This window comes from Vombatus ursinus, unplaced genomic scaffold (genome assembly GCF_900497805.2).
Source record: "Vombatus ursinus unplaced genomic scaffold, bare-nosed wombat genome assembly UNPS02014789.1, whole genome shotgun sequence".
Classification (NCBI taxonomy): Eukaryota; Metazoa; Chordata; class Mammalia; order Diprotodontia; family Vombatidae; genus Vombatus; species Vombatus ursinus.
Window position 1 is genome coordinate 19,628,425 of NW_020954567.1, and position 18,526 is coordinate 19,646,950.

An 18,526-nucleotide genomic window follows, 5' to 3' on the forward strand; every position below is an offset into this window, starting at 1 on the left:
GTGAGAGGGGCCTAAAGTCATGCCAAGGAGGAGACACAAGTTCAATCCTCCTCTACTCTCAGATTGGCTCTGCTCAGTCTTCATGCTGGGGGAAAGAAGGGAAACTTCGGAAAGTGAATGGAGAGTGTAGATGCGGGCTGTGGAGAGAGGAGTCCCTAAAATAACACTCTCCAGTGTTTCACGCTTTCTTGATGTCTCTGGCCCAAGGAAGCAAGAGAGCTTATTTTCTCTTATCCATCAAAAAAGGAAAGCCACTCGCATTGAAACCCTGGGAAACCGGGAGGCATCTCCATTGGCTTCCAGGCCAAAAGCAGGTTCCGCAAGGCAGAGGGCTCCTTCCCAGTCGTGGCCTGCCTTGCTCAGCAGGGCTCAGCACCGGGCTTTGAGGCCACGGCTGGCAGGGGTATGAGCGTGGGGAAGAGGAAGTGGGGTGGCGAGGATGTGCGAAGGCCTCCGAAAAGGAAGAACCGATTGTTGTCAAGTTGGGCTGCTGCCCTGTGCCCAGCTTGGAAGGGCACCCTCGAAGATGTCGTGGCGCTGGGGCACCCCTACATCAGCGTCCAATAGCTATCAAGAACAATACGCACACGTAAACTTGGATCCTCCCCCCTGTTCCCCAAATCCAGAGCTGCCTCCTTAGAAGGAAGGGGGTGGGGAAGGAAATGAGGAAGGAGGAGCTCCCCCCAACGGCTCCTGCCTTGGTGGGCGGGTCTTTCAAGGGGAGGAGTCTCCTCGCACCTCCCCGGGGGAGGCGGGCGCAGCCAGCCAGAGTGTTGTAGTCCCCGGCTGCGGCCGGCTGCTGCGCTTCGGCCGCTCCCCGGAGTCATTCCGAACTTGTCCGCAGCCCCCGGCAGCAGGCGCCTACCCAGAATGCGGAGGCGCGGCCGCTGCTCCGCCGCCACCATGGGTCCGGCCTCCGGCTCGGGAGCGTGGAGTCTGCCGCTTGGGCTGCTGCTGCTAGCCTCGCTCCTGGTGCCCCAGGCGGATGCGGCGCGGTTACGTGCGATGCTGTACTCGACCGAAGACCCCCTCCAGCTGCTAACGGAGAGCACCTTGAAGCCAACTGCCCTGGGCTCCCCCAGCGCCTGGGTAGTAGAGTTCTTCGCCTCCTGGTGCGGACACTGCATCGCCTTCGCCCCTAAATGGAAAGCCTTGGCCAATCAAGTTAAAGGTAAGCGGCTGCTCCCCACCCCAGCCCCATGCCCGGGCTCTCCCGGGCTCCACAGGCCCACCAGCCTCCAGGACTTCTCTCCTCAGCTTGCAGTAGGGATCCTCTTTTGCCTCTTTCTCCTTCCCCGTCTCTCTCTTCGGTGTCCATACTGTCTTCCTTCCCTTTGCCTCCCCATTGCCTTAATTCCAAGAGATTATTGCTCTCTCTCACTCTCCTCTCTGGCCAAGCATCCTTCTTATTCCCGCAAAGGTACCTCCTCCCCGTCCCCGGCCCGCGGCTTTATTATTCTCAGGCCTGTCTCTTTTTCCTCTCGTCTTTCCCAGCCCCGCATCTTTCTTCTCTTACTCCTGGCCCACGTCCTGATAGCTTCTCTTTTCTGTTGCCCATAACCCTGTTCTTTTCCCCCTCTCCCAGGATATTGGGCCTCTCACTCATACGTATTTCTCTTTCTCTCTCTCTCTCTCTCTCTCTCTCTCTCTCTCTCTCCCTCCCTCCCTCTCACCCAAATTGATGGCGGTTTTCTTTGTGTACCTTAAGACTTACTGCTATTTCCACTTCTTCTTATGCCTTTCTGAGCCTCTTACTCTTTCCTCTACCTGTCCCATCTGTCCCAGATCCCCTGTGTTGACATTAGCATTCCTGGCCTAATGTCTCCTTTGTACCAGTTTCCTCCTCCTTAGCTCTGTCTATTCGTAATTCTGCATCCCTATGTCACTGGGCATAGAAAAAATGCCCCCCCCTTCTCTCTTAGGTCATAATGGATGTATTACTCCATTAGACTCTTCTTTATCACTTAGCTATGTTCTGATACCTTACTGTAATAGAAACTTTTGTGACTAACCCATCCTCACTGCCTTGTTCTGAAGTTCCTTTTCTACACCTAGTTTCCTTTTCTTCTCTTTATGATGTTTTATTTCCTTTTCCTTGTGGACATTTTCCTACCCCTAACCTAGCCTTCTATCCCAACCTTAGGTTTTCCCAGCTCTAAGGATAACAGAACTCATAATAAAAAAATTAGAACTTTTTCCCAAGTTAATTAATATATTTCCTTACTTTCTGATTCCAAAATCCAGTTTGATGTTTTCTTTCCTTCTTGTTCACTGACTCCAAACGGTGCCTCTTTTTGTAATTAGAAGTGGGATCCTCACAGGTCTGCACTTGAAATACTGACACCAGGGGCCAGAGAGAGACTCAAACTTCTGGAGAGAGGAGAGATGGAAGTTAGGCCCCTGCTAAATGGATTACAGATCATTTGATGGCATACTGGCTCCCAAATCTAAATGGCGTCTCAATGGAAATTGGGAGTTATTATATTTCTATCAGGTCATAGCAATGATCGTAGATCTAGAATTGGAAGGCACCTTCAAAGTCATCTAATCCTACTCCCTCATTTTACAAATGACGGAATCGAGACCTCAACAAGTAAAGTGATTTTCCCACTGCCGCATAGGTCATAAATGGCAGTTTCAGGTTTTGAACCTATGTCCTCTTGACTCCAAATCCCAAGCTCTTTCCACTTCACAGAGATCGACCCAATTTTTAAAATTCAGATTTTACAATCTTACATTCACCACTTGAGTATTAACTGCATCTCCCCAGTTATGTATAGACACACAAAAATATATATGTCCCCCATTTCAAAACTTCATCCTCCTTTGAGCAAGGGCCTTGACTAAAGGTCCTTCAGTGATGTCAGCCCATGATGGGTCAGGGCAGGAAGTAATGAATGCCTAGGATGGAATTGTAGTGACGGGCTGAGTCAAGTCTAAGGAAACACATTATATGCCACAACATAGTTAGGAGAAAGGGGGATCCCATTCTCTGTTCATTCTCAAAGATTTTTGGGTAGTAGGGGTTAGGTGAGTTCCAATGATGGTTGAATGAGAGCTGACCTGAAAAACTTTGTGGTGCAATGGAAAGGGCATGGAATTTGAAGTCAAGAGTGCCTGTGTTCAAATCCTGGTTCTGCACTTATATGTCATTATGTTACACTTAGGTAATCACTACCTCTCTGGGCCTCAGTATCCTTAATTGTAAAATGAGAGTTGGACTAAATGACTTCTAGGATCCCTTTCAGATCTCAATCATTGATCGTGTGGGTTGGAGCAGTTGTAGAACCAGTCAATTATTGCCTATAACATCTCCTTCATCTAATCTGAAGGTTCAGGAGTGAAGCACTTTTTTCCAGCTGACTCACCAGTCTGGCCTCTTGCACCCCAAGAGTTTTCCCTTGAAATTCACACCCAGATACTGACCTAGCCTACTCCTGTGTGGGGTTTGTCAAACTTGAGGTGGCTGTCTGAGGCAGAGCTTGGTTCTTGGTCAGCAAGGAGCTGGGTTCCTAGGAATATGGCATGTGTCTTCTTCCAATTAAAGGAAATCCTGGGTGTGAGGGAAGTGGTAGTGGTATGAGGGGGATGATAAAGTGAGGTAAGAAGCTTATACTGGTCTTCTCAGCCAGTTATCCCCAGATTGCATTTGCCTTACTTGCCAGGATCAGGGAGAGTTTTCGTTTAGAACCTATCAGTTTGTAATGGGAAGTTACCTAGCGGGAAGATAACTTGCTCTTTCTACCCTGCCTGTAATGCCAACATTTAGACCTCAGTACCATGGCTGGAATCATTGTCCCAGGGAGTGGATCACTTTTCTTTTTTTGACCTTTTACTTTTTTTTTTCAATTAAACCAGCATTTCCCCCACATACACCCTTTTCCCCAACTGAAAAAAAAAAAAGAAAAGCAAAAACAAAGCCTTCATAACAAAAATGCATAGTCAGGCAAAATGAATTCTCATATTGACCATGTCCAAAAAATGTATGTGTAATTCTGCATCTTGAGTCCATGATGTCTTGATCAGGAGGTAGGCAGAAGCCTTTGTCATTGGTCTGTAATTGAATTGTGCTGGTCACTGCACTGAGTCCTTCAAAGTTGTTTGTCTTTACCAAGTTGTCATGGAAATTGTTCTCTGGGTCTTCTCATTTCACTCTGCATCAGTTCATATATTTTTTTTTGCAGGTTTCTCAGAAACAATCCACTTTATCATTTCTTATAGATCATTTTTCTGACTATTCTTATTTGCCTTTCACATCTATCCCTGGCACTTCTTTTTTTATACCATATATTTTGATTAGAGGCAGTATTGGCCCAGAAGGATGGAGAGTTGATTTTAGAGTCAGGACGACCTGAATTCAAATCTCACCTCTGATGCATCCTAACTCTGTGAATCTGGGCAAGTCACTTAACTTTCTGAGTGTCCTCAAGACTATATATTGAAGAGAAAGTACTGATCTGTATTAATAAGAGATTTTCATTATTAGCAATTTACCAGTATGATTCCCTCCCCCCCAAAAAAAATCTAGTGTCTGCTGTGTACAAAAAAAAACTGAACATATTTTGACATTTGGTTATATTAAATTTAACAATTACAGACACTAGAGACACACACACATAGATAGGTAGATAAAGGAAGAGAAGAAGGAGGAAGAGGGAGGGGGAGAGAGAGAGAGAGAGAAAGAGAGAGAGAGAGAAGAGGAGAGGAGAGGAGAGGAAAGAGAGAGAGATCTCGATAAAAGAGTATATTCAAGAAATAGGAGGTGATGTACAGGGAGCTTCAGAGCTGGGTGAATGGAAGATAAGACTGGGAAAGAGTTAGTAGTATGGTTTGGCTGGAATATAGAAAGCAAATGGAAAGCAAGAAAGCTGAGTTGAGCCAGGCTTGAAATGAGTCAAATCAACTAGCATTTATGAAGCGCCTACTGTGTGACAGGCACTGAGGATGCAATTACAAAGAATGAAACAATCATTTCTCAAAAAGACCTTACTTTCTCATAGGGAGGCATATATAGACACACTCTCTATATGTGCAGCATGAATATAAAGTGAATAAATGCAAGCATAGACAAAGTCATTTGGTAGAGAAGGCATAGAGGAGGATTGGGAAAGGCTTTGGGCACAAGGTGGTGTTTGAGGAAGAGAAGGTCTCTATAAGCCTGGGGTAAAGAGGGGAATCTATTTCAGGCGTGGAGAGTAATTTGGTACCAAGGTATGGAAGGCCTACTATGTGCCAGGCGTTGTGCTAGGGCCTGAGTATACAGAGACAACAGTGAAACAAACCCTGTGGTGACAGAGCTTACATTCTAACACAAAATGGTATGTGTAAGATGAACATCAGGTAAGTTGAGGGGAAGGCCTCTCTTGCTGCTGGGGGACCAGGAATGGTCTTGTGCTTCAGTATATGGTATTTGGGCGGAGTCTTGAAGATAGGTAAGTATTCTAAGAGGCAGAGGTAAAGAGGATGTGCGTTCCAGGCATAGTAGAAACAAAGGCTGCCCTCAAGGAGCTTATATTCTTTTGGGGAAATAACACATACATATTAATTCATTTAAATTATTTAATTAAAATAAATTTAATTAATTAAAATAAATTAAAATAAATGCTAAACTAAGGCCGGTGAGATTTCCCTGCTTAGGAGCCTAAACTGATAGGGTGACCTTGTGGTGAAGTGTTCCCCAGAGCGCTGCTGAGGCTCTGAGGCTTCTGTGTGTTATGTCCCTCTCTTCAACAGGCTTCATAATGGTCATAGGTAGGGCGTTGTACTTGAAAACAGGAAAACCTGGCACATAGTAGGAAAATTTGAGCTCAAATCCAGCCTTAGGCAATTTACTAACTGTATGACTCTGTACAAGTCACTTAACCTCAGTTTGCCTCAATTTCCTCATCTGTAAAATGGGGAAAATAATAGCACCTATCTCCTAGAGCTGTTATGAGGCTCAAATGAAATAATAATTGTAAAGTGCTTGGCATAGTCCTGGCATGTAATAAGTGTTAGCTATCAGCTATTATTATTAAGTTACTTACCTGCGCTGGGATTCATTGTGCTCATATGTTCAATCATATCATAGGGTTAAAGCTGGATGAGATTTTAGAGGCCATCCAGTCTACCCCTGCCTTTTACAGATGAGAAAAGCTCGAAGAGGTGGACTATTGAATCGCCAAGGCCCCTTCCTCCTCTAAATTTCATGATCCTTAGTGAAACAATAAGCTTCTAGGGGGCAGGTACTGGTTTTTGTTCCTATCTCTGTATCCCAGCCCAAGCAGTTAATGTTTGCTGAATTGAATTGATTTCCTCTCCTTTCCAAAAAGCAGCAGGGAGGGGGAGGAAAATGGAGGCTCTACCCCAGACCAACACTGCCACCTGTAAGTGACCATCCCCTAGGAAGGGTTCAGTTCACTCCTGAGAGCTAGATGGTTTGGTCATCTTGTTGTAGGAGGCATACACTTGACTGGAGTTGGCTGGAGGACCCAGGTACACTAAATACTAATGAACAGTGCCTGGGAGATCAGGTTAGATCAATGAACTGAAAATGAACTCATGTCAATAAAGAAGGGGGGGTAGGAATGGGTGGAAGGGCATGAATAATAGCCAAGGCTAGGTGACCTCCACAAAAATAAGCTAGGCAGATTCATTCTCATGATGGCATGACTTCACTGTGACAGTCTCTAAGAAGTCCAGGTTACAACACCTTCCCTCCCTCTCTCCTCTCCACCTTGATTATTTCCCATTTTTCCTGTGAATAGCTTGTTTGTAAGAAGATTTTTTTTTGGCATGTTATCTCTCCCATTATATTGTAAACTTCCATGAGGGAGGGACTGACTTTTGCCTTTCTTTTTATTCCCAATAGTTTAGGGCCTGACACGTGTTTTTCTGTCAGTATTCCACTCTTCATGACTCCATGGACCATAACATGCCAATACTGTCCATGAGGTTTTCTTGGCAAATGATAGTGGAGTGGTTTGCCATTTCCTTCTCCAGTGGATTAAGGCAGACAGAGGTCAACTGACTTGCCCAGGGTCACACAGCTAGTAAGTGTCGAAGGCCAGATTTGAACTCAACTATTCCTGATTCCAGGCCCAGCACTCTATCCTCTGAGTCCTCTAGCTCTGTACATAGTAGCCTGGCACATAGTAGGCCCTCAATCAATGTTTCTTAACTGATTGATGACTGACACATACAGGAAAATAGGGAAAGCCCAGTTTTTCTTTGCGATAGTATGATCTTGCTAAGTGCTGGAAGTAGATTAGACTCTTACTTCTATCTCCAAGAACCACCACAGCTTTCTCCTCTGTGGGGAAACTGGGGGGAGAGACAGAGGAAGGCCAGAAACAAAGAAGGCTTCTAGCTAACTCTTTCTGCTGGTATCTAAAAACCACTGGGCTATACTGCTGGGGCATTCCATGACAAAGATTCAGTTTCTACACAGTAGGGCTTCAGTGTAGATCTGACTGAGTACTAACAGCCCAACACCAAGACTGCCATAAAAGGAAGGATGAAAATCAGGGGACAGAAGAGGGAATGGGGAAGCATGATCCCCTCCCCTATTATAATAGTCTATGAAATTGACCAATATTTTTTAAATGCCTGCTACTACTCATGAGGAACCAGGAAATAGTTCCTGCCCTCAAGAAGATTTCATTCTACTGGGAAGGTAAGTACAAAGACACAGATATACAAGGTGCCCAACTGGGTCAAAAGCTCAATGTTTTGCACACAACAGACACTAGCTTTCCTCATCTCTGACGTGGAAACCATACAGCTGGCTACCAGCCCCCGGTGATGTTGTCAGGAAGAGGTTAATCTTTATCAGGTGCTCCAAGATCCCAAGATGAAAAATGTTACAAAGTATTAATGTCAATACCTTAATGGGAGCTAATGATATTTAAATGTCCTGCTGAAACACTAATTGTTTGGAACTTTACTATTCATAGGCCCATTATCAGTAATAAAAATAATAGGACGGAGCTCTTCCTACCTGTTACATCAATCAAACTCAGGGACATTTGAGCAAAGTTAAGCCCTGTCCGAACAGGAATGCCTCTTGGGGAAAGGTGCTTTCAAATTACCTGGTGACTCAAGCGCGGTGTTTCTGAATGTCTAACAACATCAGCACGTCCTATGATGTGAGCCCAAATCTGGTCTCTGGTAGGAAAACATTCTGTGGTGTTATGATTGCCCTGGGTAGGGCAATTCTCTAATTCTGTCATTTCTTCTGAAGCAGCACATGGGAGGAAGCAAATGAGGAGGTGGAAATCAAGGGAAGCCGGCATAGCTATGAAATTAGCTGGCCAGCACTTTTATAGCCCTTAAAAGCTTGCAAGGTACTTTACGTACGTTATTTCATTTGATATTTACAACGAACCTGTGAAGTATGTGTTATTGTTATCCCCATTTTTTACAGAAGAGGAAGCCAAGGCTGAGGGAGGTTAGGTGATTTGCCCAGGGTCACCCAGGGTGTGAGTGTTTGAGGCTGGATTTGAGCTCAGATTTTCCTGACTAGTGTTTTTCATTACACCAGGTTGTCTCTTCTGTATACATTGCTCTTATATCATTAACATCCTTTATCCTCACCACCAAGGTAAATTAAGTGGGACTGTGCCTTCCTATTTGTAGACAAGCCCTTTAGACTTCTCTTTTGTGATTTTTCTCCTGTACACTTTGATGTTCATGCTACCCTGATTGCACTTATGAAAAATTAGGGGGTTGGGGTGGTCCTTGCCCAGCTTCTTAGAGCCCTGTATTCTGGGGAAAGAAAGAAAGAAAGAAAGAAGGGAAGGAAGGAAGAAAGGAGGGAAGGAGAGAGGGAGGATATGGCCCCATGTAGCTGTAGTTATTGTCTTTGGAGGTGGGATTAGCAGCTTCTACCCGGTCTGTTGCCTGGTTAGCTGTACCCCTCTCCCCAGCCAACTGCCTTTCTCCTGCAACAGGACTCAGGGTATCAATTTAAACTGCTAGCACAGGAATTAGGCAGTCGGAAGGCCATTGCTCAGGAGAGGAAGGAACATGGATTTGCCCCCGGTGAACACGGATTTTCCCAGCCTCACCCCCTGGCCTAACCCCATGCCCTGTGTGAACAGCTGCTCCATAAATATTGAATGTTGATGCAAACCAGCTTGTGTGAGTATTTGGCTGAACTTAAGCTGCTACTGTGTGACCACAGATGTGGGGAGCTTAGTTCTTCCCTAAGAAGGGAGATAATAATAGCTAATAATAACTAACATTTATAGAGCACTTACTGTGTGCAGGCACTGAGTTAAATGCTTTGTAATTACTATCTCATTTAATCCTGACGACAACCTTGCAAGGCAGGTGCTTTATTATTATCCTTATTTTACAAATGAGGAAACTGAGATGGTTGGATGGAATTTGGGGATCAAGGGGGAGAATGGGAAGCCACTATCTCTACCTTCTACTTTAGCTAGGGTTCCCTTATAATTGCCACCTTCCTTCTTTCTCATATGTGAAGGGCTTTGCAAACTTTAAAGTAACACATAAATGCTGGCTGTTTTTTTATTATCATTATTATTATTAAAGCACTATATAAGTGCTATCTATTACTGTTATTGTTATTTCTGCCAGAGTTTGTTGTTGTTATTCACTTGTGTCCAACTCTTTGTGACCCCATTTGGGGTTTTCTTGGCAGAGATTCTGGAGTGGTTTGCCGTTTCCTTCTCCAGTTAATTTTACAGATGAGGAAACTGAGGCAAACAAGGTTAAGTGACTTGCCTCCAGTCACACAACCAGTAAGTGTCTGAGGCCAGATTTGAACTGATGAAGACGATTCTTCCTGACTCCAGGCCAGATGCTCTTTTATCCACTAAGCCACCTAGCTGCCCACCAGAATTAGATAGCTCCGAACAAAGATCTGTCATCTGGGAGAGGAGGCTATGGGAAAGGGGGAGAAAGTAAAAAGATCCTAAATTACTCTAACCCAGGTCATCCTTATCTTCTACTTGTATCTATTCTCAGTCCTCTTGGAGTAGGTAATGTTGGCCATTAAGCAATCAGTTGTCCAGTACGATGGAGTGGAAAGAACACTAGGTTCAAATTCTGGCTCGAAATGTTTGCCAGCTGTGTGATGGTTGGCTGGTTGCTTAACTTCCCTGAGCTTTCTCTTCTGAAAAATGGGAGTAATAATTCTTGCTCTACCTGCTCCACAGGGTAGTTGTAAGAGGTTGCTTTGTAAGCCTTAAAGCCCTATGGCAGTGTGAGCTGTTATTCTTCATTTCCCCCCAGTTCCTGAGGGGAGTATATATACTTACTAATTTCCCTTGTGAGCAGAATCACATGCTACTGCCCATGAGAATGAGGGTTTTCTCTTTGGAGCTAAAGCTTTCTTTAGAGGCTTTGATGTTGTCGGAGCATTAAAGATTTCATGAATTCTTGGGGTGATGTCAGATATCAAAAAGAAGGGGGGTCATGTTATAGTAGTGAGAGCATTCATTGGTCATGGAGCCAGAGGAAGGGAGGAAAGAAGCATTAATTAAGTGCCTACTATGTGCTACAAAATTTACAAACAATATATCATTTGATCTTGGCAATAAGGTAATTGCCATTATTATCCCCATTTTACCATTGAGGGAACTGAGGCAGACAAAGGTTAAGTGACACAGGGTTACACAGCTAGCAAATGTCTGAGACCAGATTTGAACTTGAGTCTTTTTTTTTTTTTTAAGGCAATTGGGGTTAAGTGACTTGCCCAGGGTCACATAGCTAGTAAGTGTCAAGTGTTTGGTCTAGAGACCGGATTTGAACTCAGGTCCTTTTGACTTCAGGGCCGGTGCTCTATCCACTGTACCATTCAGCAGCCTCCAGAGGAGATAGACTTGAATCCCAGCTCTGCTACTTGGGCAAGTCATTTCTGAAGTCTCTGATCTTCAGTTTCCTTATCTGTAAAATGGGAATAATAAATATAATAAACTACTTCCCTTGAAGGATTTTTTTTTTTTGGTGAGGCAATCAAGGTTAAGTGACTTGCCCAGGGTCACACAGCTAGTGAGTCCTCACAGGATTTAAGGGTTTGTAAGCCTTGTGTATGTGTTCAGTCGTTTTCAATCATGTCCAACTTTTCGTGACCCCGTTGGAAGTTTTCTTGGCCCCTGTTGGAAGTTTTCTTGGCAAAGATACTGGAGTGGTTTGCCATTTCCTTCTCCAGTTCATTTGGTAGCTGAGGAAACTGAGGCAAACAGTGTTAAGTGACTTGCCCAGGGTCACACAGCTAATAAGTGTCTGAGGCTAGATTTGATCTCCGGAAAAAGAGCCTTCCTGGCTTCAGTCCCAGCGCTCTATCCATTGCGCCACCTTGCTAGTAAGCCTTAAAATGCTTTGTAACATGTGAGTGGTGATGAAGTAATGGGCTGGGCTGGATTGAGGGACCCTGAAAAAGCTGTGATTCCATATTTCTTATTTCTTGTTCATATAATGCTGTAATATGCTTATATTAGAAGGAGGGAGGGAAGACACCAGAGCACATTGGATCACTGCACCTAAGGTCCCCCTACTCTGCAAAAAGACCTCTGCTATTTGTCAACATGAAAAGATTTCCTTAAACCTCCTGTCTTTTGGGTCTTGGTGCTCACTACTGCCTTGTATGGGAAGAGATCGAGTGTGTATCTGTAAGTCCACCCTGGGCATCCATGGACACCAGATGGAAGGCTACCTCTGCCAGAGATGCTACCCTGGTCTCTGACCCAGCTCTGGGTCTCTAAGCCAGCCCCAGGTGAGCTGAGCCTTTTTTCCAGCAGCCCTCCTGTTGGAAAGGGGCTGGCTTGCCCCTTTCAGTGAAATTAATCCTTTGCTCAAGAACCTACCAGGGCAGCTGGGTGGCACAGTGTCCAGAGCACTGGACTTGGAATCAGGAAGACTCACCTTTCTGAGTTCAAATCCAGCCTCAGACACTTACTTAACTGTATGACCCTGGGTCCCTTAAACCCATTTGCTTCAGTTTCCTCATCTGTAAAGTGAGTTGGAGAAAGAAATGGCAAACCACTCTGGTATCTTTGCTAAAAAAAAAAAAAAAAGCCCAACCCAAATAGGGTCATATAGAGTTGGACACAACTGAACAACAATTAAAAACCTACCATGGTTCCACATTGCCTAATGGGATTCAGTTCTTCTTCTTTAAAGTGGCATTGAAGGGCCTTCATAATCTGGCCCTCACCCTACTCATCCAGTGTCCCAATATTTCCCAAAACAACCCTTTGGTCTTAGAAAGGCTGGGTTTTCCCCCTACAAGTTATATGAATTCCCACTGCCTTTCCTTTGCTCACGCTATCTCTCCTTGCCCTGCCTTCTGCCTCCTCTCTCACGAAATTCTATCTGCCTTTCAAGGCCCAGCTCATATCCTGCTTCTTCGTTGGTCGGCCAGCCTTTGTTGACCTCTACAGAACCCACTGTTCTCCCTCTCTTCCAACTTAAAGTCTATACTATGCAATCTAGCACGTGATTACATTAATTTGCATCTTGTAATGTTTGTTTTGTGTGTGTGTGTGTGTGTGTGTGTGTGTATGTGTGTATGTCTTGACTCACCAACTAAATTTTAAGTTTCTTGAAGGCAGGGACTATGTCTTCTCTTGAATACTTAGCACAGTTCTAGGTACATCGTGTTCAGGAAACGCTAGACACGGGCTCGGAACATGCTAGGCATGAGCTCAGGACCAAAGAGTCCTTACTCAGAGACCTGCCTTCTGGCTACCACAAGCCATGTTCTCTCTACAGCTCATCAGTTAACCAACCAGCCATGAAGTATTTCCCAAGCCGCTTCTGTTTGCCAAGTAGTCCCTTTGTTGGCAGTGTGCATGACGTCCCAGGGTTTGGGGGTGGATGGGGCTAATGAAGAAGGAGATAATCAAGGAGCTCCTCCCAAGGAAGGCTGAGGACAAAGAGCTAGGCAGTCAGCCAACTTGGGACTGCCAAGCCCACTTCCAAGCCCAGAGCTCCACAACCCTGGGATTCTCACCCCTCTCTTCAGTGTGACCTTCTGTTTCATAACGGAGCCCTAGACTGCTCAGAGAGGAGACAGCCATGGTAATCCTTTGCTGTGGTTCACTTCATTTCTCTGAATGCATCTGGAATGGTTTCCTAGTGCCTGAGTCATGCCTGTAAGGAAAACTGTAGGGTCCCTATAGGGTCAGGGTAAGTCACATTGTCTACTCTCCCTTCCTTACTCAGATTCCTCCCCTCACACTTTTACACAGGTGGAATCAGTTCAAATGAACCTCAAGTAGCCCTTCTAACTGCAAACCCACAGAGAGATGAGGAGTAATTAGAACTCAAATTATGAACACAAGGCAGTAGTATTTACATGGGCCTACTGCTTCTTGTGCCCAAGTCCCCTTCTCCCTCCATGCCAAGCAGTCCTGGGAATCTCTCCACTATTGTTGGCCAAGTGTGAAGTGACTACCTTCTTCAGAGGTCATTCTCATCTCATTCCTGAAGAAGAGGTGAATTTAGGGGCAGGTAGGTGGCACAGTGGATAGAGCACCAGCCCTGGATTCAGGAGGACCTGAGTTCAAATCTGGCCTCAGACACATGATACTTACTAGCTGTGTGACCCTAGGTAAGTCATTTGACCCCGATTGCCTCACCAAAAATTAAAAAAAAAGGAAGAAGTGAATTTACTCACCAGTTCTTACAGGGAGGAGCAGGGCACAGGAGGTGTCAGGAAGGCAGGGTATGATGGGTGCAGATGACTGATGACTATGGGCCCTCCTGCTCATCCTACTGTTTGTCATTTCAGACTGGAGGCCTGTGCTCAACGTAGCAGCTTTGGACTGTGCAGAAGAAGTGAATTCGGAAATCTGCCGGAACTTTGGGATTCTTGCTTACCCTACTGTAAAGGTGAAGTCTTGGAGTGTGGGGGAGGGGCGAGCCATAGGGAGGGAGAGGTTTTGGAAGGGGGACCTAGCTATAAGTAGGACATGGCAATATCGTTTTTTTTTTTTAAACAAATTTGTCTCTCCCCAGCCTCCGCCTCTGGGTCTCTGGGTATCTTGTGTTTGGTTTCAACCCAATAGAACCCTAGTGACTGCAAGTCCAAGCCTTCCAAGCTATACTCCTCCCACTGGGGTTGTTAATCTTGGAAGCAGGAATGTTACCTTTGTACTTTGTTTGCTGGCAGTGGAAAAACAATTATTTTTGACAGGCAGAAAAATCTCTTATCTAAGAGGTATGTAGCTCTGGCCACCAAGGGAAAATCTGAGCTGTTTAGTCTGGGCTTTAGAGAAATCTTTGCCCAGATAAGTGCTTTATCATCATCCTGGAAGGCTTTTGTAGAGTCAGGACTGCTAACTTGCTAGGGCTCTTTTGCCTGGATCCTTCTCAGAGGCCTGATGTGGTTTTCCAGAACAAACATTCCTTTTCTAGCCTTCCAGACCTACTCGATTCGTTATAGTCACACTCTGGGGACATGAAATCAGTCTCATGTTGCTCAGGGGGTCTGCAAATGTTCTAATAATAATAGTGGTAATAATAACACATGATAAGGTGGGAACAGGATGAGATACATATCACTGTCATGCTATCTGCTACTAAACTTGTCCCAGAGATGCTTTCAGTTGAGCCCACAGAGGAAAAGCTTAAATAAGAAACATCCATGTAAATGGATGATATCAAATTACATGGCTTCATCAAAAAAAACAAACAACCTCTCCCCAAATGCCTTCTTCCTTCTATGGAAAGTTTCTGTAATGATATCACGGCCAAATAACATTTCAATAACTATAAAATCCTTAACTTACACCAAGGAAAAATCGAGATGGAAGGCTTTATTCCTTAACTTAGAGGGCTAATTGAACCAATGGATGAAAACTATACTTAAAATCACCTTGGTCTTCTCCAGGTAAAACATATTGTCTGGGGAAAACCAGATTAAGATCTGAGAATAGGATCAAACTGGCCTTCAAGGGCCATGTCCACATGAACTCAACCATACTTCAAAAAAGCAGCATCAACTAATGGCTGAGTCATGAGGATTTGTTTGCCACCAAAAATTACAAGTAGGTTAGCCTTAAGAAGCTCAGGTTTTTGAGGCAATGCAGATTATTCAAATAAATGGGAGAAACTACATAATATATCACTATAGGTTGCAAACATTTGACATCTTCGTAGATGCTAATATAGCAAAACATGACCTAGTGGCCAGAATTATTAAAAGTTTGCTGCCTTTCATAAATTAATAGATGATAAGGTCCTGTAGTACAAATACAGACCTCAAAATATATTTGAGAATTCAGTACATAAATTGTCCAGGAACCAGACACAGACTAAACTTTCCCACAGTTATCCAGGGATAACAGTTATCTGTGAACATTTGAAAACAACATTTTTAATAGATGCCACTGAACTGAACACTCATAATCTTAAAATATGTAAGATGAAAAAACTTTCAAAATATAGGGACATGTCAGAAGACATTAAAACCACATGAGAAGGGGCAGCTAGGTGGTGCAGTAGGTAGAGTACTGGTCCTGGAGTCAGGAGGACCTGAGTTCAAATGCGACATCAGATACTCACTAGCTGTGTGACCTTGAGCAGGTCATTTAACCCCAACTGCCTAAATATATATATATATATGTATATATGTATATATATACACACACACAGTTCATATACATATGTGTATATATGTATTCATATATATATACATATATATGAACAGGATTACATTTCATCTCTGTCATTCTGTAAGCTGCTGGAATTGTTGTAAAGTTATTTTCAGTGAACCTACCAAAGATTAGCTTGTATCTCAATGCTTTTGTTCAGTTACAAAAAGCAATTATTTATACACCTGTACTCAATGCCTCAGAACCATAAACATAAAAGAATAATAGTGGGTTGGTCACTTTTCCAAGAACTTCTTCCAGCTGAAGAAAGATGAAAGAATGAGATAACAATAACGATATTTCTAACTAACACTTATCTACCACTTTAGTATTTGCCAAGATCTTTATATGCATAATCAATCAAACTGGAAACTTAACACCTTAGCCCTGTATTTTTCTGCCCTACCCAGCCCCAAGACAGATGCTTAAACCTTATGAACCAGGAGCCCCTCCTAGATCACCATTCTCAAATTTGTCTTTAATGAGCCATCTGTAGGATTCAAAAAGAGCTCTCCTCCAGAGAAAGCAGTGAGGATGGCCCCTGGGTAAGGGACCCATTGTGCCTGAGGGCTCCTCAGCCCTGGCAGGAGCTCTCCAGGGCCACCTGCCCCACTCTGGGGCATCCACAGTTTAGTTAAAATCTTCCCAGTATGCTAAGATACTCCAGTGGAAGTCCCACATAGGCACAAAGCAGCAATATTCCCTTAATGATCTGGTGGTCCATACCGAGGGCTTCTGTCTGATTGCTCTCTTAATTACTTTCTTCCAGTTTGAGAGAAAAATTCAAATGACTTTTTCTATACCTCCACCCATCCCTGGAACTAAAAATAGGTTTTGTTTCTTTTGGAGGCAAGAATGACTTAGAGCTAGAGAAGTTTCCTCTTTGGCCACGGAGAACTAATCAGGAAATCCCTTTGGAATTGAAAAGCAAGTGTTGGTTTCCAGTAACAGGATACCTTTGAACCCAGTGATCCTCAAAGTCCAAACAGCCCCCAACCACTCAGCTTGTCTCCTCCTTCCCCTCCCCTTCTGACTCCTCACCCCCCAAAAATCCATACTTTTTTTTTTATCCAGTAAACAAGGTCCCTAAGGTCTGAAAGATCTTTGTTTGAACTTTTCTCCATGTGATGTGCCTTTTACAGTAACCTCACAGGGGCTTTAATTCCTGCTGAGAGAGCCAAAGACTACCTACCACATTTTAGGTCACTGTTTAGGACCTGAGGCTTTGTAGAGCCCCTGTCTCAAGACTTTGTCCTCCCTGGTGCCTCAGGCCACCATAGGACTATAGGCTCCCATCTCCCAAGACAGCGAGCTGTGGCATTTGACTGTAACCGACCAGCCTAAGGAACTGAACCAGAAGAAGCCAGAACCTGCCGCAGTCATTTTGAGATGGAATATTATTGACTCATTTTTCATTTGTGCTGAAAAACCAGACTCCCTTTTCAATGTTATTATTGTTCCCTTGGGCTATGCAAATAACAATATTTTTATATAATAGATTATACATATGTAGCCCTTGAGAGGTTAAATGATTTTTTTTTGGTCACATAGATAATAAGTGACATAGCTGAGATTCAGACCCAGGTCCTCTGACTCCAAATCCAGAATACCTTCCTCTAAAGTATATTACACCCTCTCTTGATCCACAGGGCTAGTACCATAGTTTGGGGGCAGCTAGGTGGCACAGTGGATAGAGCAACAGGCTTGGAAACAGGAGGACTCATCTGCCTGAGTTGAAATCTGGCCTCAGATACTTGCTAGATGTATGACCTTGGGCAAGTCACTTTGCCCTATTTGCTCAGTTTCCTCATCTGTAAAATGAGCTGGAGAAGGAAATGGCAAACCCCTCTAGTATCTCTGCCAAGAAAACCCCAGATGGGGTTACTAAGGGTCAGACACAACTGAAAGGACTGAAGAACAATAAAAGCACCCTAGTTCAGACCCTCATTGGGGTCCCCCTGCTTCCAATCTCTCCCCTCTTCAATCTGTCTTACACAGCTGCCAAAGTCTGATCATGTCACTTTTCTGATCAAATATCTGCAGCAGTTCCCCTTTGCTTATAAAATAGAAGTTGAAAAGGATTTTAGGGATCTAGTCCAACGCTCCTTCATTTTACAGATGAAGAAACCGAGGCCCAAAGATGTTAAGAACTTGCCTAAGGGCACCCAGTTGTGTGAGCTGAGATTTGAACCCAGACCCTCTTCTTCCAAGTCCAGTCCTCTTTCATTAGGCTATGCTTCTATAGACATTATCTAATTTGATCTTTACCAGCATTCTGTGAGGTAGGTATTTGTGTACCCACTTTACAGATGAGGCAGCTAAGGTTTTCTAAGGCTAAATGATTTGCCCAGGGTCACACAGTCGGCAAAAGGCAGAGCTGAAGTATGAACCCAGGTCTTCTGATTCTGCATCTAATGATCTTTGTACTGTATAGTTAACATGAAAAAGTCCTACTCCCTAAACAGAATCACAGAATATGTGTAGGATGTAACCTAAGAGGTCCTTGAACCCAACCTGTTATCTCACAGGAATATCGATTAGAGCATGTTCAAACCAGTGGTCATCAGCTTTGACTGAAGACCTCTAAATGAGAGAGAAAACACTAACCACCTCCTGGGGTAGCCCATTCCACTTTGGGAGAGTTCCGGTTTGGGGGAAATTTTTCCTCACATTGAACCCGTCATCACCTCTCCCAGCGGCCCCCATTGCTTCTAGTTTGACTCCCTTGGGCCAAGCAGAATAAATCTAATCGTTCCTTCAAATACATGAAGAATGCTATCATGCCACCCCCCCCTCAGGTTTTATAAATCAAACTGGCTAAGCCTCTATCACATTTCACTTACAGAATTATCCTAATTAACCTTTTTTTTTTGGCATGTGTGTGTGTGTGTGTGTGATCAGTCCCTTTAGCAGTTTGGTGA

The 18,526-nt window shown here is 44.1% G+C and overlaps 1 protein-coding gene across 2 annotated transcripts in view; it reads left to right on the forward strand.

The window, feature by feature from the left end:
* Window positions 1-784: 784 nt before the first annotated feature.
* Window positions 785-18,526, forward strand: part of QSOX1 (quiescin sulfhydryl oxidase 1) — a 54,489-nt gene continuing 36,747 nt past the window's right edge. The window contains exons 1-2 of one of the 2 annotated variants that reach the window (XM_027868420.1): window positions 785-1,171; window positions 13,742-13,842. In XM_027868420.1, the coding sequence (XP_027724221.1) occupies window positions 871-1,171; window positions 13,742-13,842 (402 nt within the window). In that variant the 5' untranslated portion in view covers window positions 785-870. The remainder of the gene's footprint in view (window positions 1,172-13,741; window positions 13,843-18,526) is intronic. The other variant, XM_027868419.1, reaches the window with a different exon arrangement.